The sequence below is a fragment of the Oratosquilla oratoria genome, chromosome 18 (assembly GCF_046742065.1).
Source record: "Oratosquilla oratoria isolate Oo_2021 chromosome 18, ASM4674206v1, whole genome shotgun sequence".
NCBI classification, from domain to species: domain Eukaryota; kingdom Metazoa; phylum Arthropoda; class Malacostraca; order Stomatopoda; family Squillidae; genus Oratosquilla; species Oratosquilla oratoria.
In genome coordinates, this window is record NC_134794.1 from 44,034,432 (window position 1) to 44,052,324 (window position 17,893).

A 17,893-nucleotide genomic window follows, 5' to 3' on the forward strand; every position below is an offset into this window, starting at 1 on the left:
GTAATGTTGCTTGTTAGTTATGTTGAAGATATCTGGTCGGGTGGTTGCTGGAATTTAGCATGTTTAGGTTGGGGAGGTGTTCTTGTATTTTGTTTCCTCTTTTATCTGCAGTTTGAGGGTTAAACAGAGCTGGTGGGCATTCATATCTCCTACAAGTATATGGTGGAATTTGGGTGTAGCCCAGTGGGTCTGATGCGGTGGGTGGTATATTGATATTTGTGATGTAAGTGGGTTACCTGTGGGTTGTAATTATTCCAGTTAAGTGTGTTGGTATATAGTTTTTGTTGATGAAGGGTATGCTGATGTGTATTAATGTAAGATTTGATCTTTGTATTTTGTGTTGTCTTGTGTCATGTGTCCAGGGAATAGGTAGTATTGATTATGGTGTTTAGCATTTTGTATGTTGTGTTTGCGAAAGAATTGAAGCAGCTGTGTCTGTGATATTGTTTTAGTTCTAATATGTTGAGTATGTGTGTTGGTGTTTTTGTTTGTGTGTGTGTATTGATATTTAGCAGTTCCAGCTCCAACTATGTGTACTAGTTTGTGATGTCTAGTGTGATGCATTTGAGGTGAAGCCATATGTACCACATGTCATCTTGATGGATAAGGGTCAGTAGTTTATAGGTTTGTGCGTGTAAAGCAAGCTTATGAGGATTGGTTCAAAGTAGAACTAAGGAAGCATATTAGAAGTGCAAGAAGAAGAAGCAAAACAAGATGAGGGGGGCAAAGAGAAGAGCAGATATAAAGTGGGGTAGGAGCTTGACAGAATTTTGGAAAGAATAAAAAATAAAAAAAGGGAGTAAGTGAGAAAGAAAAAGGTTAAAGGTGCAAAGGTATAGATATTCATTGAAGTAAAAGCACTAAGGGGGAGATGTAATTCAGGGATTAGTTGAATGTGAAGTAGGAGGGATTGTGGCATTGGGAGGTATGAAAAAATGGCTGTGATGGGAGGAAATGGTAGAGGCACAGGAAATGATGAAATACAAAGCACTTGAAGTTATGAAAGCTAGTAAAGTGCCTTGGTTTGGTTGATGTCATGTAGAATGTAATGGGGGAGGAATGCAAATAGATTGTATGAAGGAGTGATTGTTCCCATAACACTGTATGGAGCAAAGACTAACTTCAATATGTTTGAGGATAGTGAGAAATGAGGATGTGAGATGGCACCAGGATTAGAAAGAGATTTGGCAGCTAAGGCTGATCAGAGAGTACCAGGATGGTTTGGGCATCTGGAAAGAATAAGTGAAGACTAGTAAAAATAGTATGGAGGGCAGAGGTGGATGGAGTGAACTTGAGATAAAGACTGAGAATGGGGTGGAAGGATTGGTTAAAGGTGATCTTCATTACATGAAGGGAAGAGAGGGGGGAAGAGATAGGTGTGAGTGGAGAGTGGTTATAAAGGTTAAGTGGAGATGGCCAAAAGGGATTTTATATTGAATGTTCAGTAAATACCAGAGTTGATGAGGGGAAAGGGTCACCATATAATGAAGCACTGGAGGTAAAGCAGCTCTGGCTGGTGCTTCTGGCCTGGGCAATGGTGGCGGACCCTCATCCACAAGGCAGTCAAATATAGGGAAAACGATAAGGTTTTGGATGGGTGTGGAATGGTTAAAAGGTGGGTGCATGTCTTGGCTGGCCACCTCCCTTATAAGGTCAAAAATCGGGCTTTTGGTTTATATATGTATGGATGAATGGTCATCCTGGTTCCCATTGATTGGGTCATAGGCATTGCAGCAAGACACAACCCTCTACAACAGGGTCTGATAGTTAAAGTTAGTTTACCCCCACCACTTCATTACTTGATAACCCTTTCCACTCATCCACTTCAGATTAACAGAGTAGACAAGATGGAGTCCCTTTGTGCCACCGCAATTTCTCATACATTCACAACTATTTTAGGGTTTTGGGGATATCCCTACAGACCAGAGCCACATATAATTTGTCCGTGTTGGAAATTAAAAAATGTACTCAAAGGGAATGGTTAAGTATACTTTAGTACCACTGCTGTCCCTCCTTTATGTTGTTTCCCTGAACCTGCCCTCTGACCTCATCCTGATCTTGCTGTGGTGCTATCATGATCCAGTGTGTGTCATAGAAGGCACCTAATGTGATATAATTTTCATAGAAAAAGTTGAGGCATAAATAGGTCTAAGTGTGGACTATCATCAGAACCCAAGTAATTGGGTAATTTTTTCAGAATACTTAGAAAATATATGTGGTTTGACCATATCTTTCTGAAGGGAGGTCTTATTCAATGTTGTGTTGCCAGCTGACATTTTACTAAAAATCTATATAGGAATGGAGAGTAGCATTTTCTTTTTGTCAGTATTTATAAGGTTAAAGTAATTATTCTTTCATATGAACTAATAAAACAATATCTTTAGGTGGGAAAGGACGACGAATAAGATCTGATAGTGATACTTCAAGTGATATAGTAGCTGATGAGAGGCCACCAAGTGGACCTCCACCATTGATGGAGAGGCACAGGGATGATGAACGTCAGGAACGTAACGAGAGAGATTCCAGGGAACGTTTTGAAAGATCTGAGCGCACCTTGGAACGCCCCGAGAGAGTTGACTCAAGGGGAAGAGAAGATTATCCTGATAGAATTGAGAGAGATAAGTGAGTAACTAAAGGATTGCTCTTATGATGAAATAATCTTGATAATTTATGAAGTGGTTGCATGTTGTAATTATTGTGTTGTAGTTTGAATGTGCAAATATACTTAGATTACTTTTTGTTTATTTTTGGCAGTCGGTACCGTGGCCGTAATTCACAAGGAAGTCACCGTGAGTGGGAAAGAGATACGCGGTCTCGATATCCACCACCAAGTCATCATGACCGCTATGATGATCGGTACGAGCCACGAGACTTTGAAATGGACCGCAGGTATTGTTACACTGGTTAAGGTTTATGAAGGGGAAAAAAAATTATTTTATTAATTCAATGCAGATTTTAAATCTTGGTCATTTTGTAATGCGACTTTAATATTACAGACGCAACATGAATGGAGAAGACTGGGATCTTAGAAACCGGGGAGAATTTGAACGAGATAAAGGGCGACGTTACGATGGCCGAAAGAGTTTTGAGGAACGCGGAGATTGGGTTGAGAGGGAGAACAATGCCAGACAGGATAGAAACTGTGAGGTCCCAGAAAGAAGAAATGAGAGAGATTCCCGAAGTAGGGAATATGAAGAGTGTCCTGTAAATAAGGATTATGAAAAAAGCTCAAACAATAAAGATTATGAAAATCATGAGCAGGATGAGATGAGAATGCCCCACAAGGAATGGGTGAAGGAGATGGAAGCCACTGAGAACCAAGAAGAAATAAAGGAAAAGGAAAGGCCACAGAGGCCAGACAGCAGGGACAGCAGGGCTAGCCGGGATTCTAGAGCAAGTAGAGAATCTCTTGACAGACCCCCAGGACATCAAGTAAGGGAAAAGAAAATGGAGATAACTTCTTGGGCAGATGCTACCTATGACTATGATGACTACTACAAAGGAGATATAAGGCACGAAGAAGTGCCACGAGAGCCAAGTCATCAGGAGTCCCCAAGCAGGAAAATTGAAGAGAAAGAAGAGAAGGAATCAAGATCTATACAGGAGCAAGATGATAGAACAAAGGAGGATTCAAAAGAAAGGACTCAGGGCCTTACTCAAAGAGAGAAGGAGAACTTGAAAACACTTGGACCAGCACCAATTACTAGGGAACGTCTTGAAGCATCAGAGAAAGAAAAGGAAGTTAAGAAAAATATGACAACTTTAAAAAAGTCGTTGCAGCAAGAACCAAAAAGGGTTGAAACAAAGGAGAACCTTCATCCCAAGGAGCAGCGTGATAATGTCTGGGCTAATCGATCAAAAAACGCCGAACGCTCCCGCCCCGATTCCAGCGTCACCATGAACAACAACAAGACCCTGGAGTCCACAGTTTGGGGCGCACCCAAGACAGCTGTGACAGCAGCAGCAGTGGCAGCAACAATAACAACAAGCAGTTCCAGCTTGAGCACCACTCCTACCATCACCACCACCACCACCACCACCCAAGCCAGCTCTCAAATGAGCACAGGCAACAGCAACAGCATCAACACCAACACCACCAGCTGCAACAACAACAACAACAGCAACAGCATCAGCAGCAACAACCACAACCAAAGCAACAATCACAACAGCAACCACAACAACAACAGCAACAACATCATCAGCAACAGCAACACCAGCAGCAGCAACACCAGCACAGTCACCAACACCAGCACAAACCATATGATGCACCAAACAATGTGCAACACGGTCACCAGCAACAGCAACAACCACAACATCAACAGCAGCAGCAACAACAACAACAACAGCAACAACAACAACAACAACAACAACAGCAGCAAGAGGTCAGTAGCTGGTGGCAACACCAACAACCAACAGGAAGCCGCCAGCGCCACTATGAGGACCGAAGGTATCGTAGAGACCAACAACAAAATGCTGCCCCACACTCAAGAACACGAATCTTCTCTAACAGCAACCGTTGGAGGAGAGAGCAACAGTGATAAAGATGCTACAGCAGTAGGTCAGCAGCAACAGCAGCAACCTGTAGGAAGTGGTACAACAAACAGTGGTGGTGAAGGTGGGGATAGGGAAAGTGCTGACCGGGGCGGGGGCATGACCAGTGGAGGAGGAAGTAATGCAGGTAGTGGAAGCCACAATACACAACAAGCTTCTCGAGGAGGAGGAGGACGAGTTGGTGGGAGAGGAGGACGTTATGAACCTCGAAGTGGAGGAAGAGGTGGACGTGGTGGAGGTGGTAGTAGTGGAAGTGGAGGTACAACATATCCAGTATATCATCGTGGAGGTAGAGGTGGAGGACGGGCAGATTATAGCAGAAGAGGAAGAGGTCCTCCACGTTTTCAAGCCAACAGGAACTATCGAGATGAGTATGACTATTTCCAGGAAGACCACCATAGCAAGCCAGTAAGAGATAGAAAAGTAAGTATAGCATCCCATATGACATAGGTGGTAAGATGATGTGTAGATGTATGAAATGAGAGAGGGGGCATGTTCAGGATTACATTTTGTATTTGAAGGAGAAGGAGTACAAGAAGAACCTGAGAGAGGAGTAGGAGGGAGTGAAGGATAGAGTAGGATTAGGAGTGGAGGAGGAATGGGGATGGTTCAAGGAGGGATTCACAAGGTGTGCAAAGATAGTGTGTGGAACAAGGAGAACAGGAGGAAATAGAAGGATAGTGAGTGGTGGGAGGAGGAAGCAAAGAAAGTTGTAGAGAAGAAGTGAGCTTTCACAGACTGGTTACAAATTAGGACGAGGGAATCATACAAGAGGCACAAAGAAAAGAGAAGTAAAGCATAAGATAAAGGAGGCAAAGAGGAAACCAGATGTGAAATGGAGTAAGAGTATGACAAAGTTTTGAAAGTAATAAAAAGATATTTCAGAAAGAAATTAAGAGAGGAAGAGGAGGTGAATCAAGTAAAGAAAAGGTAAAAAGTGCAGATGGAGAGATGATAATGGAAGAAAATGCAGTTAGAGGAAGATGGGAAGAGTATTTTAGGGAGCTGCTAAATGTGAAGGAGGATAGGGAAGGAAAGGTAGTTCCAGTGGGAAGCACTAAGAAAATGACCATGATGAGTGAGGAAAATAGAGGAGAAATAAGGAAAGATGAAGTGAAGGCAGTTGTTAAGATGATGAGAGCAGATAAGGCACCTAGGTAGGATGGATGTCATGCAGAATGTCGGAAAAAAGGAGGTACAGTGATGGTGGACTGGCTGGTGAGGTTATTTAATTCTTATTTAAGAGAGGGTAGAGTGCTGGAGGACAGGAGCTCTTAAATTCATGTATGGTGTGTGTGTGTGTTTTTGTTCAAATGTTTCAATGACACTAGCCAAGTTTACCATAACTTTTTTATGAAAAGAATATTTGACTATTTTATCATAAAGGTAAAGAAAAATCACAGCATCCAAAACCATTAATTTATTTTATATTCCGTTAGTATGTTTGACTGAAGAAAGATTACTAAAAGAGGTGTGGAAGGCAGAGGTAGGAGTGAACATGAGGGGGTGACCAAGGAGGTGGATGGATGGGATAAATGGGGCATTGGGAAAGGGGAATGTCTGTTGAGGAAGGACAGGAGAAGATAGGAGTGAAGGGAGAATGGTTGTGTATGGAGGATGATGTGGTGCATGAAAGGGAGTGGGTGGGGGATGGGGGTTGAGGGAGTATGTGTGAAAAAATAATTTGACACAGCTTGAAGGGATTTCTCCCCATCTTTTTTTCTGCATGAGGGGATGGAGAGGGGGTTTACTGAATTAATGAAGTGGCCTTGCTGTGGATGTGCTGTGTCTAGTGACACTGCTACTGACCCAGGGATGACTTGCCCTCCAGGAGGTGCCGAGATAAGAGGAAGGAAGAAGGGTGAATGGGAAATGAAATACGTGGGGATGAAATGGGTGGGAGTGGATTTATGCCTTTGACTTTGGCTAACTTCCTTATAAGGGGAAAAAGCAGTTGGTATATGTATGTATATTTATTATTAAGGTGCATTGACAAGATGCAGGGATGACCCACCATCCAGGAGGTGCCAAGATAAGAGGGAGGGAAGAGGGTGGAGGGGAGTGGAATGTGTTGGGGATGGAATGGGTGGGAGTGGTTTTTATGCCTTTGTTTTTTAGGCTACCTCCCATGTAAGGGGGAAAAAGTCTTAGGTATATGTATATATATAAATCTATAATTGTTGTTTTATCTTTCAGGAGGAAAGCAAGGGGGGAAGCAGCAACCTGGATGGAGACTTGGGATCAGGAGGAGGAGACATCGCTGACAAGCCTGAGGAGGGTGAGCGCTCGTTGGGTCGAGGTGGTGGCAGCAGGGGTAGGGGTAAGGGAGGACACAGAGGCAGTGGCGGTGGTGGTGGTGGTGGTGGAGGCAGTGGTGGTGGCGGTGGTGGAGGTGGTGGTGGTAGCGGTGGTGGAGGTAATGGTGGTGGTGGAGGTGGAGGAAGTGGTGGAGGAGGAGGTAGCAGTAACAGTAGTGGAGGAGCAGGTGGTGGTGGTGGTAGTGGTAGTGGTGGTGGTGGCGGTGGTGGAGGAGGAGGATCAGTTAGGGGAGGTGGGCAAGGTAATATGGGGGGGAAAGGATCCAAGAGTGGAAGTGGAGGGGAGAAAGGTGCTGCAAGGATTCAAGGGGATGGGGATCGAATGGATGTTTTTGGTGGTGGTGAAGAGGGAAGAAATATAAATAGTGAGGGTAGTAATCAGAACCTCGATAAGAATGCTGGAGGAAGGAAACAGTACCGTTTTGATCGCATGCCACCAAGGTTTCAAAAACGAAGGGACTATGAAAAAAATCATAGGGCAGTTGGGGAAGGAGGTGGAAGTGGTGGTGGAGGAGGAGGAGGAAGAAGGGGAAGGCCAGGACATGGAGGTCTTGGGAGGGGTGCTGCCAAGGAGGGCATTGTGCAGGATGATGATGCTGAGTGGGACACAGCATCCGAGAGCAGTGATATGGAAGCCCGTAAAGAGAACAGGAAGATGACAGGGGACAAGAGAAACCATGTAAGTGGCAGATCAGAACCCTGGAAGAACAGTAACAGTAATGCTGCCCCCACATTGGGAAGGGGGCATAACAATGCTGCCACCAACACCACAATCTTCAGTAGCAGCAATAACAACAACAACAACAGTAGCAGCAGCATCGCAGCACCCACTTCAGCAGGCATCACTTCCACTACCAACGTAGGCAGCAACAGCTCCCCCACCCCAGGCAACACCATGCAACCTACGGCACCACCACGGGAGGCCAAACCACAGGGCCCAGGTGCTCCTCAGGGTGCTCATAACTCGAGTGGCAATAAACACAACAGGTTTGGTGACAAGAAGGCTCCTCAAAAAAGTGTTTCAGAGACCAAAAATACTAAAACAGGACCAGCTAGTGGAAAAGGCACAAAAAACGAAAATACTGTTAATCGTGTGGATGACATAACCCTCAGCGACCCCGCCATGGTACAACAGGCGCTCTCTGAAGTCAACAACAAAAATAAAGCCAAGCAGGAGAAAGTAAATCCTTTGGAGGGCATCGACTTGAACAATTATGCTAGTAAGTAGTTTTCTGTTGCCATTTCCACAGTCATCCCTTGCCAGACACATACCAAGCGAAAAGAAAGAAAAAATTCAAACCTAAATTTTTTGTGGGCGGGACTGACGAAGAATGTCGTAAGGGTTCAAATGAAGCTCAATTGCTTTAGCATAAGAAAGTGTCGTGGAGCCTTTTATTCACCAAGCTTACATAATTAGGTTTTAACCAGTAAAGCATGCATGGACTAACACCCCTTCTATTGTAGTAACCCTGAAGATTGGAGTGATAAACAATTATTGTTTTTTTTTTATTGTTTGTAATTATTGTTAGTTCTAGCAGTGGCTTGTCCTCTTCACTTGCCTACAACTCCTTTTCCCTTCTCATGTGCTAAAGCAATTAGTCTGCATCTCAACACATCCTCCCACCCCCTTCGTTTACCCTCGAGTGTTCAGGCTTGCTCAGTCCTTGGCTTGTTTTGGTGTGTGTCAGTAATCTTTTTGCCAGGTATAGGAAAACCTGGTTGTAACACAGTAGTACACCTGTGTCTTTGTGTATGGTTGCTTTTTTTTTAAAGGCCTGTAGAATACAAGTTGAGCGCTGTCCAGTGTACCTATGTGTCTGGTTGCATATATATTGATGAACCACAATTTTCATTACAGGTGTTGTGATTGTAGATGATCAGCCACAGGTGTCTGAATTGATTGGAGATCTGCTGGATTCTAATGATGGATTCCAAGAAGTTACAAGGAAGAAAGCAGGCAAGGAAAAGCAAAAGAGTGCACAGGAGGAGATCACCCCTGCTGTATCGTCCAGTGCTGTAGTGACCATGGCAACTACCCCAACAGGTCCACCACAGCCTACCCCAGTCAGTAAGAAGTCGAAGGAGAAAAAGAGTAAGGCTGCTAAGAATGGTGGCTTTGAGCGATCACGTCAAAACAAACTCCCTCCTCGTTTGGCCAAGCAGAGGGAAACCAATAGGATCAATGCCATGAAAACTGCCACTGGAGGCAGTCCTGTAGATAACTCTAACAGTTTGTTTTCACTGAAGGACACCAATTCCATACCACCACCACCAAAGAATGCATGGGATAAGCCATTGACCACAACTCTGAGGGAGAACTCGCCATCTCAGGTTACTGGAATGGATGTTGTAGGTCAACCTGGTAAGCCACCTTCCTTTGATAACCATGACAGTGGAGTGGAAATTAGTGATCAGCCCAATTCAGGGGTGAGTAGCCAAAGGTCTAGTCCAAGTGATGACCCCAATAACTTTGTTAAAGTTGATAAGAGCACTCTGGATGGAACCTCAGTTCCCTCTCAGACAATTATATTTGAAAATACAAACTTCAAGGCAGCAGGTATGGTCACTGCTTCAATGGGAACGGAGTACAAGGCCAAATTTGGAGGTGAGGCACCTAAACCACAGCGACATAAAGAGTCGAGAGATAGGAAAAGCAGTTCTCCTGTGGACATAATGGTAGCACACAAGGATGATAAAGACAAGAAGATTGAGAAGCCAGAGCCAATTGAACTTCCACTTAGCTTTACTAAATCTGAAGAGAATGCTCCCGATATTAAGTTGGATTTCACGTTTGACTCTGAGCTTGCTGATAAGGCCATTAATTTATCACGACCTTTGGGCATAACATCAAGCTCTGTTCAGAGCCCTATGTCCCCATCAACTGATGACCTTAACCTCAAGATTGCATCAGTTAAAAAGGTGTGGGAACTTATGGACCCTGTACCTGAACAGACTGAAGATGTGTCCAGTTCTGTTGCATTTTCATCAACCAGCTTCTCAGCTGTTGATGCATCATCACTTGACCATGGACAAGGCCTTGAGGCTTCATTCAACCGCAAAGATCATAACTCAAGCAATGCTCCTGGAGAGGATACATCTGCTGAAGTAAACTTCAGGACTGGTTCTCCCCTGCAACAGGCTACAGGTGTTTGCAGTTCCATGGTCTATACATCATCTGCTGCCTCTCATGCCAAGTCAGATGTGGCCAGCATTAGTATGAGCAGCAATGTTTGTAAAGTGAAGCCACAGCAACAGTCAAACAGCTCTGTGTCACCTGGGCCATCAGTATCATCACTTGGTATCACAGGAGGCTCACTGTCTCCACCTCTTAACTCAAATTCTGGAGGCCCCAACTCTAACAGCATGTACCCCACTCTAGGAGGCACTGCACCTTTTGGTGGCATTGGTGGAGCCATACCCTCTCCTCCAACTGTCATGCAGCTACCACAGACAGGGCTATATCAACCCTTCTTGGATGGGACTACTCAGGTATTGAGCCAGAGAGGAGCCTCCCAGTTCTCCCAATACCCACCCTATGGTTTAGGTCAAGGCCTAGGTAGTAGTGCATTTGGACAGCAGTCCATGTTTCTCCAGACACCACCACCTCTCACAACACCAGACCTTTACTCAAGTAATATTTCCCAGTACAGACTTCAGCCTACTGGAGTTACAGGGTTTGGTCAAAATCAACCCCAGAATCAGAATACTGTACTCATATCCTCTGCATCCAATACACTCATGTCATCTGCTGTGAAACCCTCCACACAAACATTTGGTAATTCTCAGCAGAACTTTGGAACTATTGGGTCCAAGGCAGGGACACCCTTCCAGCAAAATGGCATAGGTACAACTCTCCAAGGAGGGCCACAACCCTCACAGTTGTATATTTATGATCCAAGCCAATCACTTGGACTCCTTGGCACTCAAATGGTGCAGAGGCCTGGGGTACAGAGTTCTGTTATTCATCCCATCCAGCCTCCAAGTTCATTCTACTCCAACAATGCATCTGCTGCTCCAGGGGCACCTCCTAATGCTCCTACTGCTCCAGCAGCACCGCAACAGGCTCCAGGCTTTTACACTACATCTGGTTCGCCCTTGCAAGCTCCTGTGCAGCAGCAGGCACAGCCTCCTCTGCAGACACCGCCAACTTTTGGGTTGCAGGGTTTTGGCAGCCAGTCTCAACCAGGGCCAGCAGCAGTGGGTGTACAGGGCTTTGGGTCAGGCATGAACCTGACAGCACAACAGCTAAGTGCACAGGCATTTCGTGGTGCTCCAGGCTTACAAGGAAACTTTCTCAAGTCTCTTCAACCAGGGGGAAATGTAGCTGACACTAGTCGGCAACAGATGAAGTCTCCAAGTTCTTCACAGAACACTTTCAGCTCTACTATCTTCCCTACCCCAACAAGTAAGCAGAAGTTGTTTTTTCAGATTTCATTAATTACTTCAGACTTGGTGTGGAGACTGCTTGACCATTCTTTTGTGTTAACTGTTATTTCGTGAAGTATGGCAATTTTCATTGTCTTTTCTATTGTTAACTTATGGCATACCTGTATTTTAGACATTTACAGTGTTCTTAGTTGCTAATTGTAGTGTTAGTGGAACTAAGTATTTTATTTTTATTGCTCATTTCTGTGGCTGTGTTCACAGTTGAGCATGAAGGGCACAAGTGCAAGGGAAGATTTTTTTTTTTATCTTTCTAGGTATGTCTGGCACCACAGGTGGTGGTGGAGGTGGTGGGGGTGGTGGAGGTAACAGTAGCAACAATGTGGTGTCCATGTCCCAAATCTCCCCGAAGTCCCATAGCAGGAAGATGAATAACAACCAGCCAAGTGTTGCTCATCAAAATACCAAGGTTAACATGGCCTACAATCCACAAGGGAACTCCCAGGTAAGAAAGGTCACCAGAGGCCAGTAGATGTATGTTCCTCATTATTATTTTCAATTTAATCTTTCCTACTTTAGTATTTCTTTTCCTTTCTTCCTCTAAAAGGATAGCATTATGTGGTTTTTAATGGGATGAAATGCTTACAGGGTTGTGCAGGGATGCCAGAACATAAGTAGATCATTGTAGTGAATGTTAAAAACTTGTGGCAGGTGATGGCGGGAGGTCTTCGAGCAGGCATGATGATGGGTATGCGAGGTCAATTAGCTATGGGTCCACCAGGGGGACCCCCACCCCCCACAGTAGGTGGAGGGATGCGTTACCAAAACCCTGGACCAATACAGAGGCCTGCCCCCAACACTGCCCTGCTCTCCAACACTGCAGCATCTAGTAATACAAACAGTAGCAGTAGTGGCAGCCACAGCAACAATCGAAGTGGTCGTGGACCTGCTCAAGGCCAACAGCAACGCTCCAACCCTTCATCAGCAGAGCAAGCCAAGCAAAGGGCCAATGCTCTAAACACCACTCAAGCATTTTTCCATAGGGATGGTAGGTGGTTTCATGATTTGTATCCATGTAAAACTGGTTTAGTAGATGTATGTAGCTCACCTTGTATTTGAGGTGTGGTTTCCATTATTATTCATGTTTGTCATGAAGTTCCCATGGTTTACATGGTACACATAAAGAACCAAGTTAAATGTAGAAATGCTTTCACTGTTACCACAAAAAGATTCTCTCTATTTTATTAATAAACTTCAAACATAGTCTTGTTCCTTTATCACAGGTGGCAAGGCTGAGAAGAAGATGACAGATGATAAAGTTGGAGATGAATCTGTCAAAGAAGATTCTTCTAGTGGCAAGAGTGGAAGTGTGCCAACCTCTAGTAGTAGCCTGGCAGATGCCACTACAAAATAAAATGCCACTGAGGATTTCATGATTGTAACTGTGGTTTGCTTGGAGCCACTGTAGTGCTGTGCTTGAAATTTCAGTGCTTGGAAAAAGACTAGGGAAACAAGTATCCTGTTTATCTATACAGTAAATATATATACATTAATATGTATATATATTATAAATATATATATATATATATGCGGTGCACTGTCAGACGTTGCCAGTATTCTTGGTATACTTAGTGTGTGACGAAATGATTTATTCCATTACCTTTATTGCTTAAAGGAAATTAACAGTGAACTAGCACCCCTATTGATAGTGGAAATAAAGGAGATGATGTGGTAGACTAGAAACCATTGTGTGTAAGTTTAAAGTTTCGTTAACTAAAATTTATTCTAATGTGCATATGTAGTGGAGAGAAGTGCAGTTTTTCTTATTTGGAATGATTTCCTTGTAATGAAGAGACGCTGATTGCTATAGGGATTTGGGTTCCTATTCGTTAGTCTTATACTCTATCACTGTTAGAAGTGATGCTTGATAACACAGCGATGCATTGGGGAAGGAGAGGGCTCTGCCTAGCATTCCCTATGCATCAGGGCTGTTGAGGCCGTGAGCTGTGCATTTGAAAGTGCAAAGTAGAGGTAGCTTCAGCAAGTGGTCCACTTCTGCTAGCACCTCTACAACAGAGACTGAGCTGGCTACATAGTTCACTGAGAGCTGCTGAGGAACCTGCCAATGCCTGTGCATGATTGGCTGCAATGTGCATCTGCAGGATAATTGGAAATGACCAGAGCTCTTGGTTCTACAGATGTACACTTTATGACGGGTGCTGCCTCACATCTACCAAGAGACACATGGCGACTGAATCAAGTTGAACTCACTCACTACAGCTGACATTGACTGAAAGATGAAAAGGGCTTTCGGAGCCTTACAATGGTTAGAAGATGCTCCCTGTGCCCCCAGGGATGCAGCTGTAGCCACCATAACCTCTGGGTAGTCAGAGACCGTGGTGATATTGGAACCCCACAACTCGTTGGTCTGCCCCACCTGTTGGGTTGTTGGGGGTGTCCATATCTTAGGTAACTAACTTTTGACCCCCAACCAATGTTATTAGCTTGGATAATTTTATGATGTTTACAGTGCTGAATTTCCAATATTTCCCTACTTGTCAACGACAGTACATTGTGCCCAAGAGGGCTGTATGGGAGTGGCTTGGTGTAGCTTCTTTTCACACACATGGCTACCGCGTTCCTGGCTGGCAGTTGCCGCCTTGTCAAGGGCAGGGCGTCCCCTGGCCCCAGGCCCGCTTCACTCCTTGTTTACACTGGAAATTTTATGTTGAATAGGCCCTCACTACCGGAATGGACGGGACTTTTTAGACCTCCTGAAGCTTTTATACTGATCTGCGGTAGGCGCAGGCAGACAGATACGTTAGTCCTGTGCCTCACAATTCTTAGCAGCAAGCTCAACACACCACTGTGTAGTTGTCTTTATTGCAATAAACTCATGTCTCCAGTTTAAAACCAACTATTTATTGACCATCCATAAGTGGGGAATGTGGGGGTTGGGGGGGGAGAGAATGAAAAGATCTGTTAAACTTGGTTTCGTTTCAGGTTTGAAGCAGGGTATTTTTCCAGGTAGTGAGTAATTTCTGTATGTTAGGATGTGGTATATCACTGGAGGAAGGAAGGGTGATTATGAATGGGTAATGCAAAGTGATGCCCCAACATCTTTTTAGATATAAATGGTTGTTGCATTAAATTTATCTAACTAAAAATTTGCAACCCCATGGCAGATTGCAATGGTCCTTAGGTCCTCCAGATCACTATGGGAAGAGTTTTTTTTTTACTAATGTTTACATTGTATTTGTGGACAACTACAATATAAATGTCATTCTAAAATTTCCCAAGTCCATAATAGTTAAAAAAAGATTTGGGACTTGGTCACTAGGAGGGTATTACAGTGTCCTCCATTCATGAAGCCACACCAAAAGTCTGATCACCAAGGAAAGGATGGTGCTGCCCCAAAAAGAAATGGCAATCACCTATTCACACTTAGTCACTGCTACCAACTTCAGAATTACATTAAACACACACAAACAAACAAACAAACAAAACAAAAACAACTGGATACTGAAAGAGTGTATAGACGAACTGATGGACAAATTATACAATATAATAGACTTTTCTATCAAAGAAGGAAAGGTACTGCAAGATTGGAAAGGAGGAAACAAAGAAGATCCTACAAACTTCAGACATCCCTGACAAGCACAGTAGCAAAAATATGTGAAAAAATTATCAGAAACAAATGGATCAAACACTTGGAAGAGAATAACATATTAAATAAACCCTAAACAATTTGGCTGTAGAAGTGGAAGATTGTGTACCACAAACTTAATATGATTTTACTCGAGATTAATTGAGATAATACAAGAAAGATGGCTGGGCAGATTGCACCATCTTGGATTTGCAGAAGGCTTTTGACAAAGCACCACATAAAAAGTTAATAAGAAAAATTGAAATAATAGGAGTAATACAAGGTAAACTACTGGAATGGATGAAGGATTTCTTACATATACCAAGGCTTTTTCCCCCTTACAAGGGGGGTAGCCAAAAAGAAAAAGGCATAAAATCATTCCCACCCATTCCATCCCTGAATACACTCCACACCCCTCCACCCTCCCTCTTATCTTAGCACCTCCTGAATGACGGGTCATCCCTGCACCTTGTCCACTGCCCTGGGTCAGAAGCAGTGTCGCAAGACACAGCACATCCACAGCGAGGCCGCTTCATGAAATTGGCGACCCCCCCCTCTCCGTCCCCCCATTGCATAAAATGAGAGGACGGGGAGAAATCCCTTCGGGCTGCGTCAAATTTTGCTCACACATACTACCTCACCCCCTATCCACCTGCCCATTCCACCTCATGCTATCACAACATCATCCATATACAACCATTCTCCATTCACCCCTGTCTTCTGTCCTCTCCCGTCCTTCCTCAACAGACATTCCCCTCTTCCCCAAAGCCCCCTTCACCCCATCCATCCACCTCATCCTAGGACGCCCCCTCATGTTCACTCCCTCCACATCTGCCTTCCACACCTCTTTTACTAGTCTTTCTTCACTCATTCTTTCCATGATGTGTCCAAACCATCCTAATATTCTTTCATCAACCCTATCTCCCAGCTCCCTTTCCACCCCCATTCTCCTCCTCACCTCCTCATTTCTCACTCTATCTAGCCTAGTAACCCCCATCATACTTCTCAGACACCTCATCTCAAACACATTCAAACTCCTTCTCTCTTCTTCTCTTATGTTCCACACACACACAAGGATTTCTTACATGGGAGAAAAATGAGTGGTACATACATACATACATATACCAAGGCTTTTTCCCCCTTCCAAGGGAGGTAGCCAAAAAGGGAAAGGCATAAAAACACTCCCACCCATTTCATCCCTAAATACACTCCACACCCCTCCCACCCTCCCTCTCATCTGAGCACCTCCTGGATGACGGGTCATCCCTGCACCCTGCCCACCGCCCTGGGTCAGAAGCAGTGTCGCAAGACACGGCACATCAACAGCAAGGCCGCTTCATTCAATCGGCGACCCCCCCCTCTCCGTCCCCCCTTGCATATAAGGAGAGGACAGGGAGAAATCCCTTCGGGCTGCGTCAAAATTTACTCACACATACTAACCCCCCACCCCCCCACCCCCGCCCATTCCTCCTCATCCAATCACAACATCATCCATATACAACCATTCTCCACTCACCTCTGTCTTCCGTCCTCTCCCTTCCTTCCTCTACAGACATTCCCCTCTTCCCCAAAGCCCCCTTCACCCCATCCATCCACCTCATCCTAGGACGTCCCCTCATGTTCACTCCCTCCACATCTGCCTTCCATACCTCTTTTACTAGTCTTTCTTCACTCATTCTTTCCATGTGTCCAAACCATCCTAATATTCTTTCATCAACCCTATCTCCCAAATCCTTTTTCACCCCTGTTCTCCTCCTCACCTCCTCATTTCTCACTATCCAGCCTAGTAACCCCCACCATACTTCTCAGACACCAAAAATTCGAACTGGGAAGATGTGATGAGTGGCATCTCGCAAGGCTTTGTTTCGGCTCCTTTAATGTTTGCCATATAAAATGATATGGGTGGGAGTGAAGTGTTACGTGAACTTCTTTGCTGACTATGCCAAATTACTTGAGAGTAAGCACAGAAGATTGCAGATCGCTACAAGAAAACCTGGACAAAATATGGGAATGAAGTTACATGTGTGAAATGAACTTTAACATTGAGAAATATAGTATAATGGAATTTGGAAAAAGCAAAAATAGAATTTTGGGCCAATATAAATTTGGTAACAAGGAAGTCAAAAAATTCCACTCAGAAAGGGACCTGGGAGTGAGTATCTCAAGTGAATTGACACCTGGTAAACATGTCAATAAATTAGTTGGAGAGACTTTTAACTTAAGATCAATGAAAGTGGCTTGACTACATGGATGAAGAAATGGTAAAGAAAATAGTGGTTGCACTAATAAGACCTAAACTAGAATATGCTGCAACACTATGGGCACCTATCACAAAAAAAAAATTCAAAGAGTAGCGACAAAAATGGCATCTAATTTATCAAATCTGACATATGAACAAAGATTGGAGAATTACATCTATCAACACTGGAACAAAGAAGGATGAGAGGTGATTTGTTGACCATTTACAGAATTATGAAAGGGATGGAAATTCTTGATATAGACAACTAATGGAACAGAAGAGAAACAAGAGGACATGAAAAGAAATTAAAGGACCGTTACAGAAGGGATTTGATTGATGTCTGAAACAAACTAAATGGGGAAACAGTGAGTGCCAAAACTATACAAGATTTTAAGAAAAAACTGGATGCTGAGGGATACAAAATCTGGTCATTATGAGCATAGCTCTCGTCCCGTAAAATACAACTAGGTAAATACACCACCTCCTCCCTCCTTCCCTCCCTTCCTCCCTCTGTCCCTTCCTCCCTCCCTCCCTCTGTCCCTCCCTCCACAAGGAGGTGCAATCATGAAAGGCAGGCATCTGGTCTCCAGACTGGGCCAGAAGGTCACTGCTTTCTCATACAAACTCCCAACTATTTTCCTCACCTATATTCTTGTTTTTTCACATAAGGAATTCGCTACCTATTAGTTGGCAGCATAGAAACCAACACTTGTCCCATGCACTCACACACTTTCATCAAATGGAACACAATCCACT

The 17,893-nt window shown here is 44.1% G+C and overlaps 1 protein-coding gene across 3 annotated transcripts in view; it reads left to right on the plus strand.

The window, feature by feature from the left end:
• LOC143035185 (uncharacterized) overlaps positions 1–14,165 on the plus strand; it is a 50,812-nt gene extending 36,647 nt beyond the window's left edge. For 2 of the 3 annotated variants that reach the window (XM_076201860.1, XM_076201861.1), the window contains 8 exons: positions 2,385–2,622; positions 2,755–2,889; positions 2,997–4,974; positions 6,748–6,829; positions 8,728–11,274; positions 11,570–11,757; positions 11,964–12,300; positions 12,536–14,165. In XM_076201860.1, the coding sequence (XP_076057975.1) occupies positions 2,385–2,622; positions 2,755–2,889; positions 2,997–4,974; positions 6,748–6,829; positions 8,728–11,274; positions 11,570–11,757; positions 11,964–12,300; positions 12,536–12,666 (5,636 nt within the window). In that variant the 3' untranslated portion in view covers positions 12,667–14,165. Of the gene's footprint in view, positions 1–2,384; positions 2,623–2,754; positions 2,890–2,996; positions 4,975–6,747; positions 6,830–8,727; positions 11,275–11,569; positions 11,758–11,900; positions 12,301–12,535 lie in introns of those variants that run through there. The other variant, XM_076201862.1, reaches the window with a different exon arrangement.
• Positions 14,166–17,893: the final 3,728 nt, after the last annotated feature.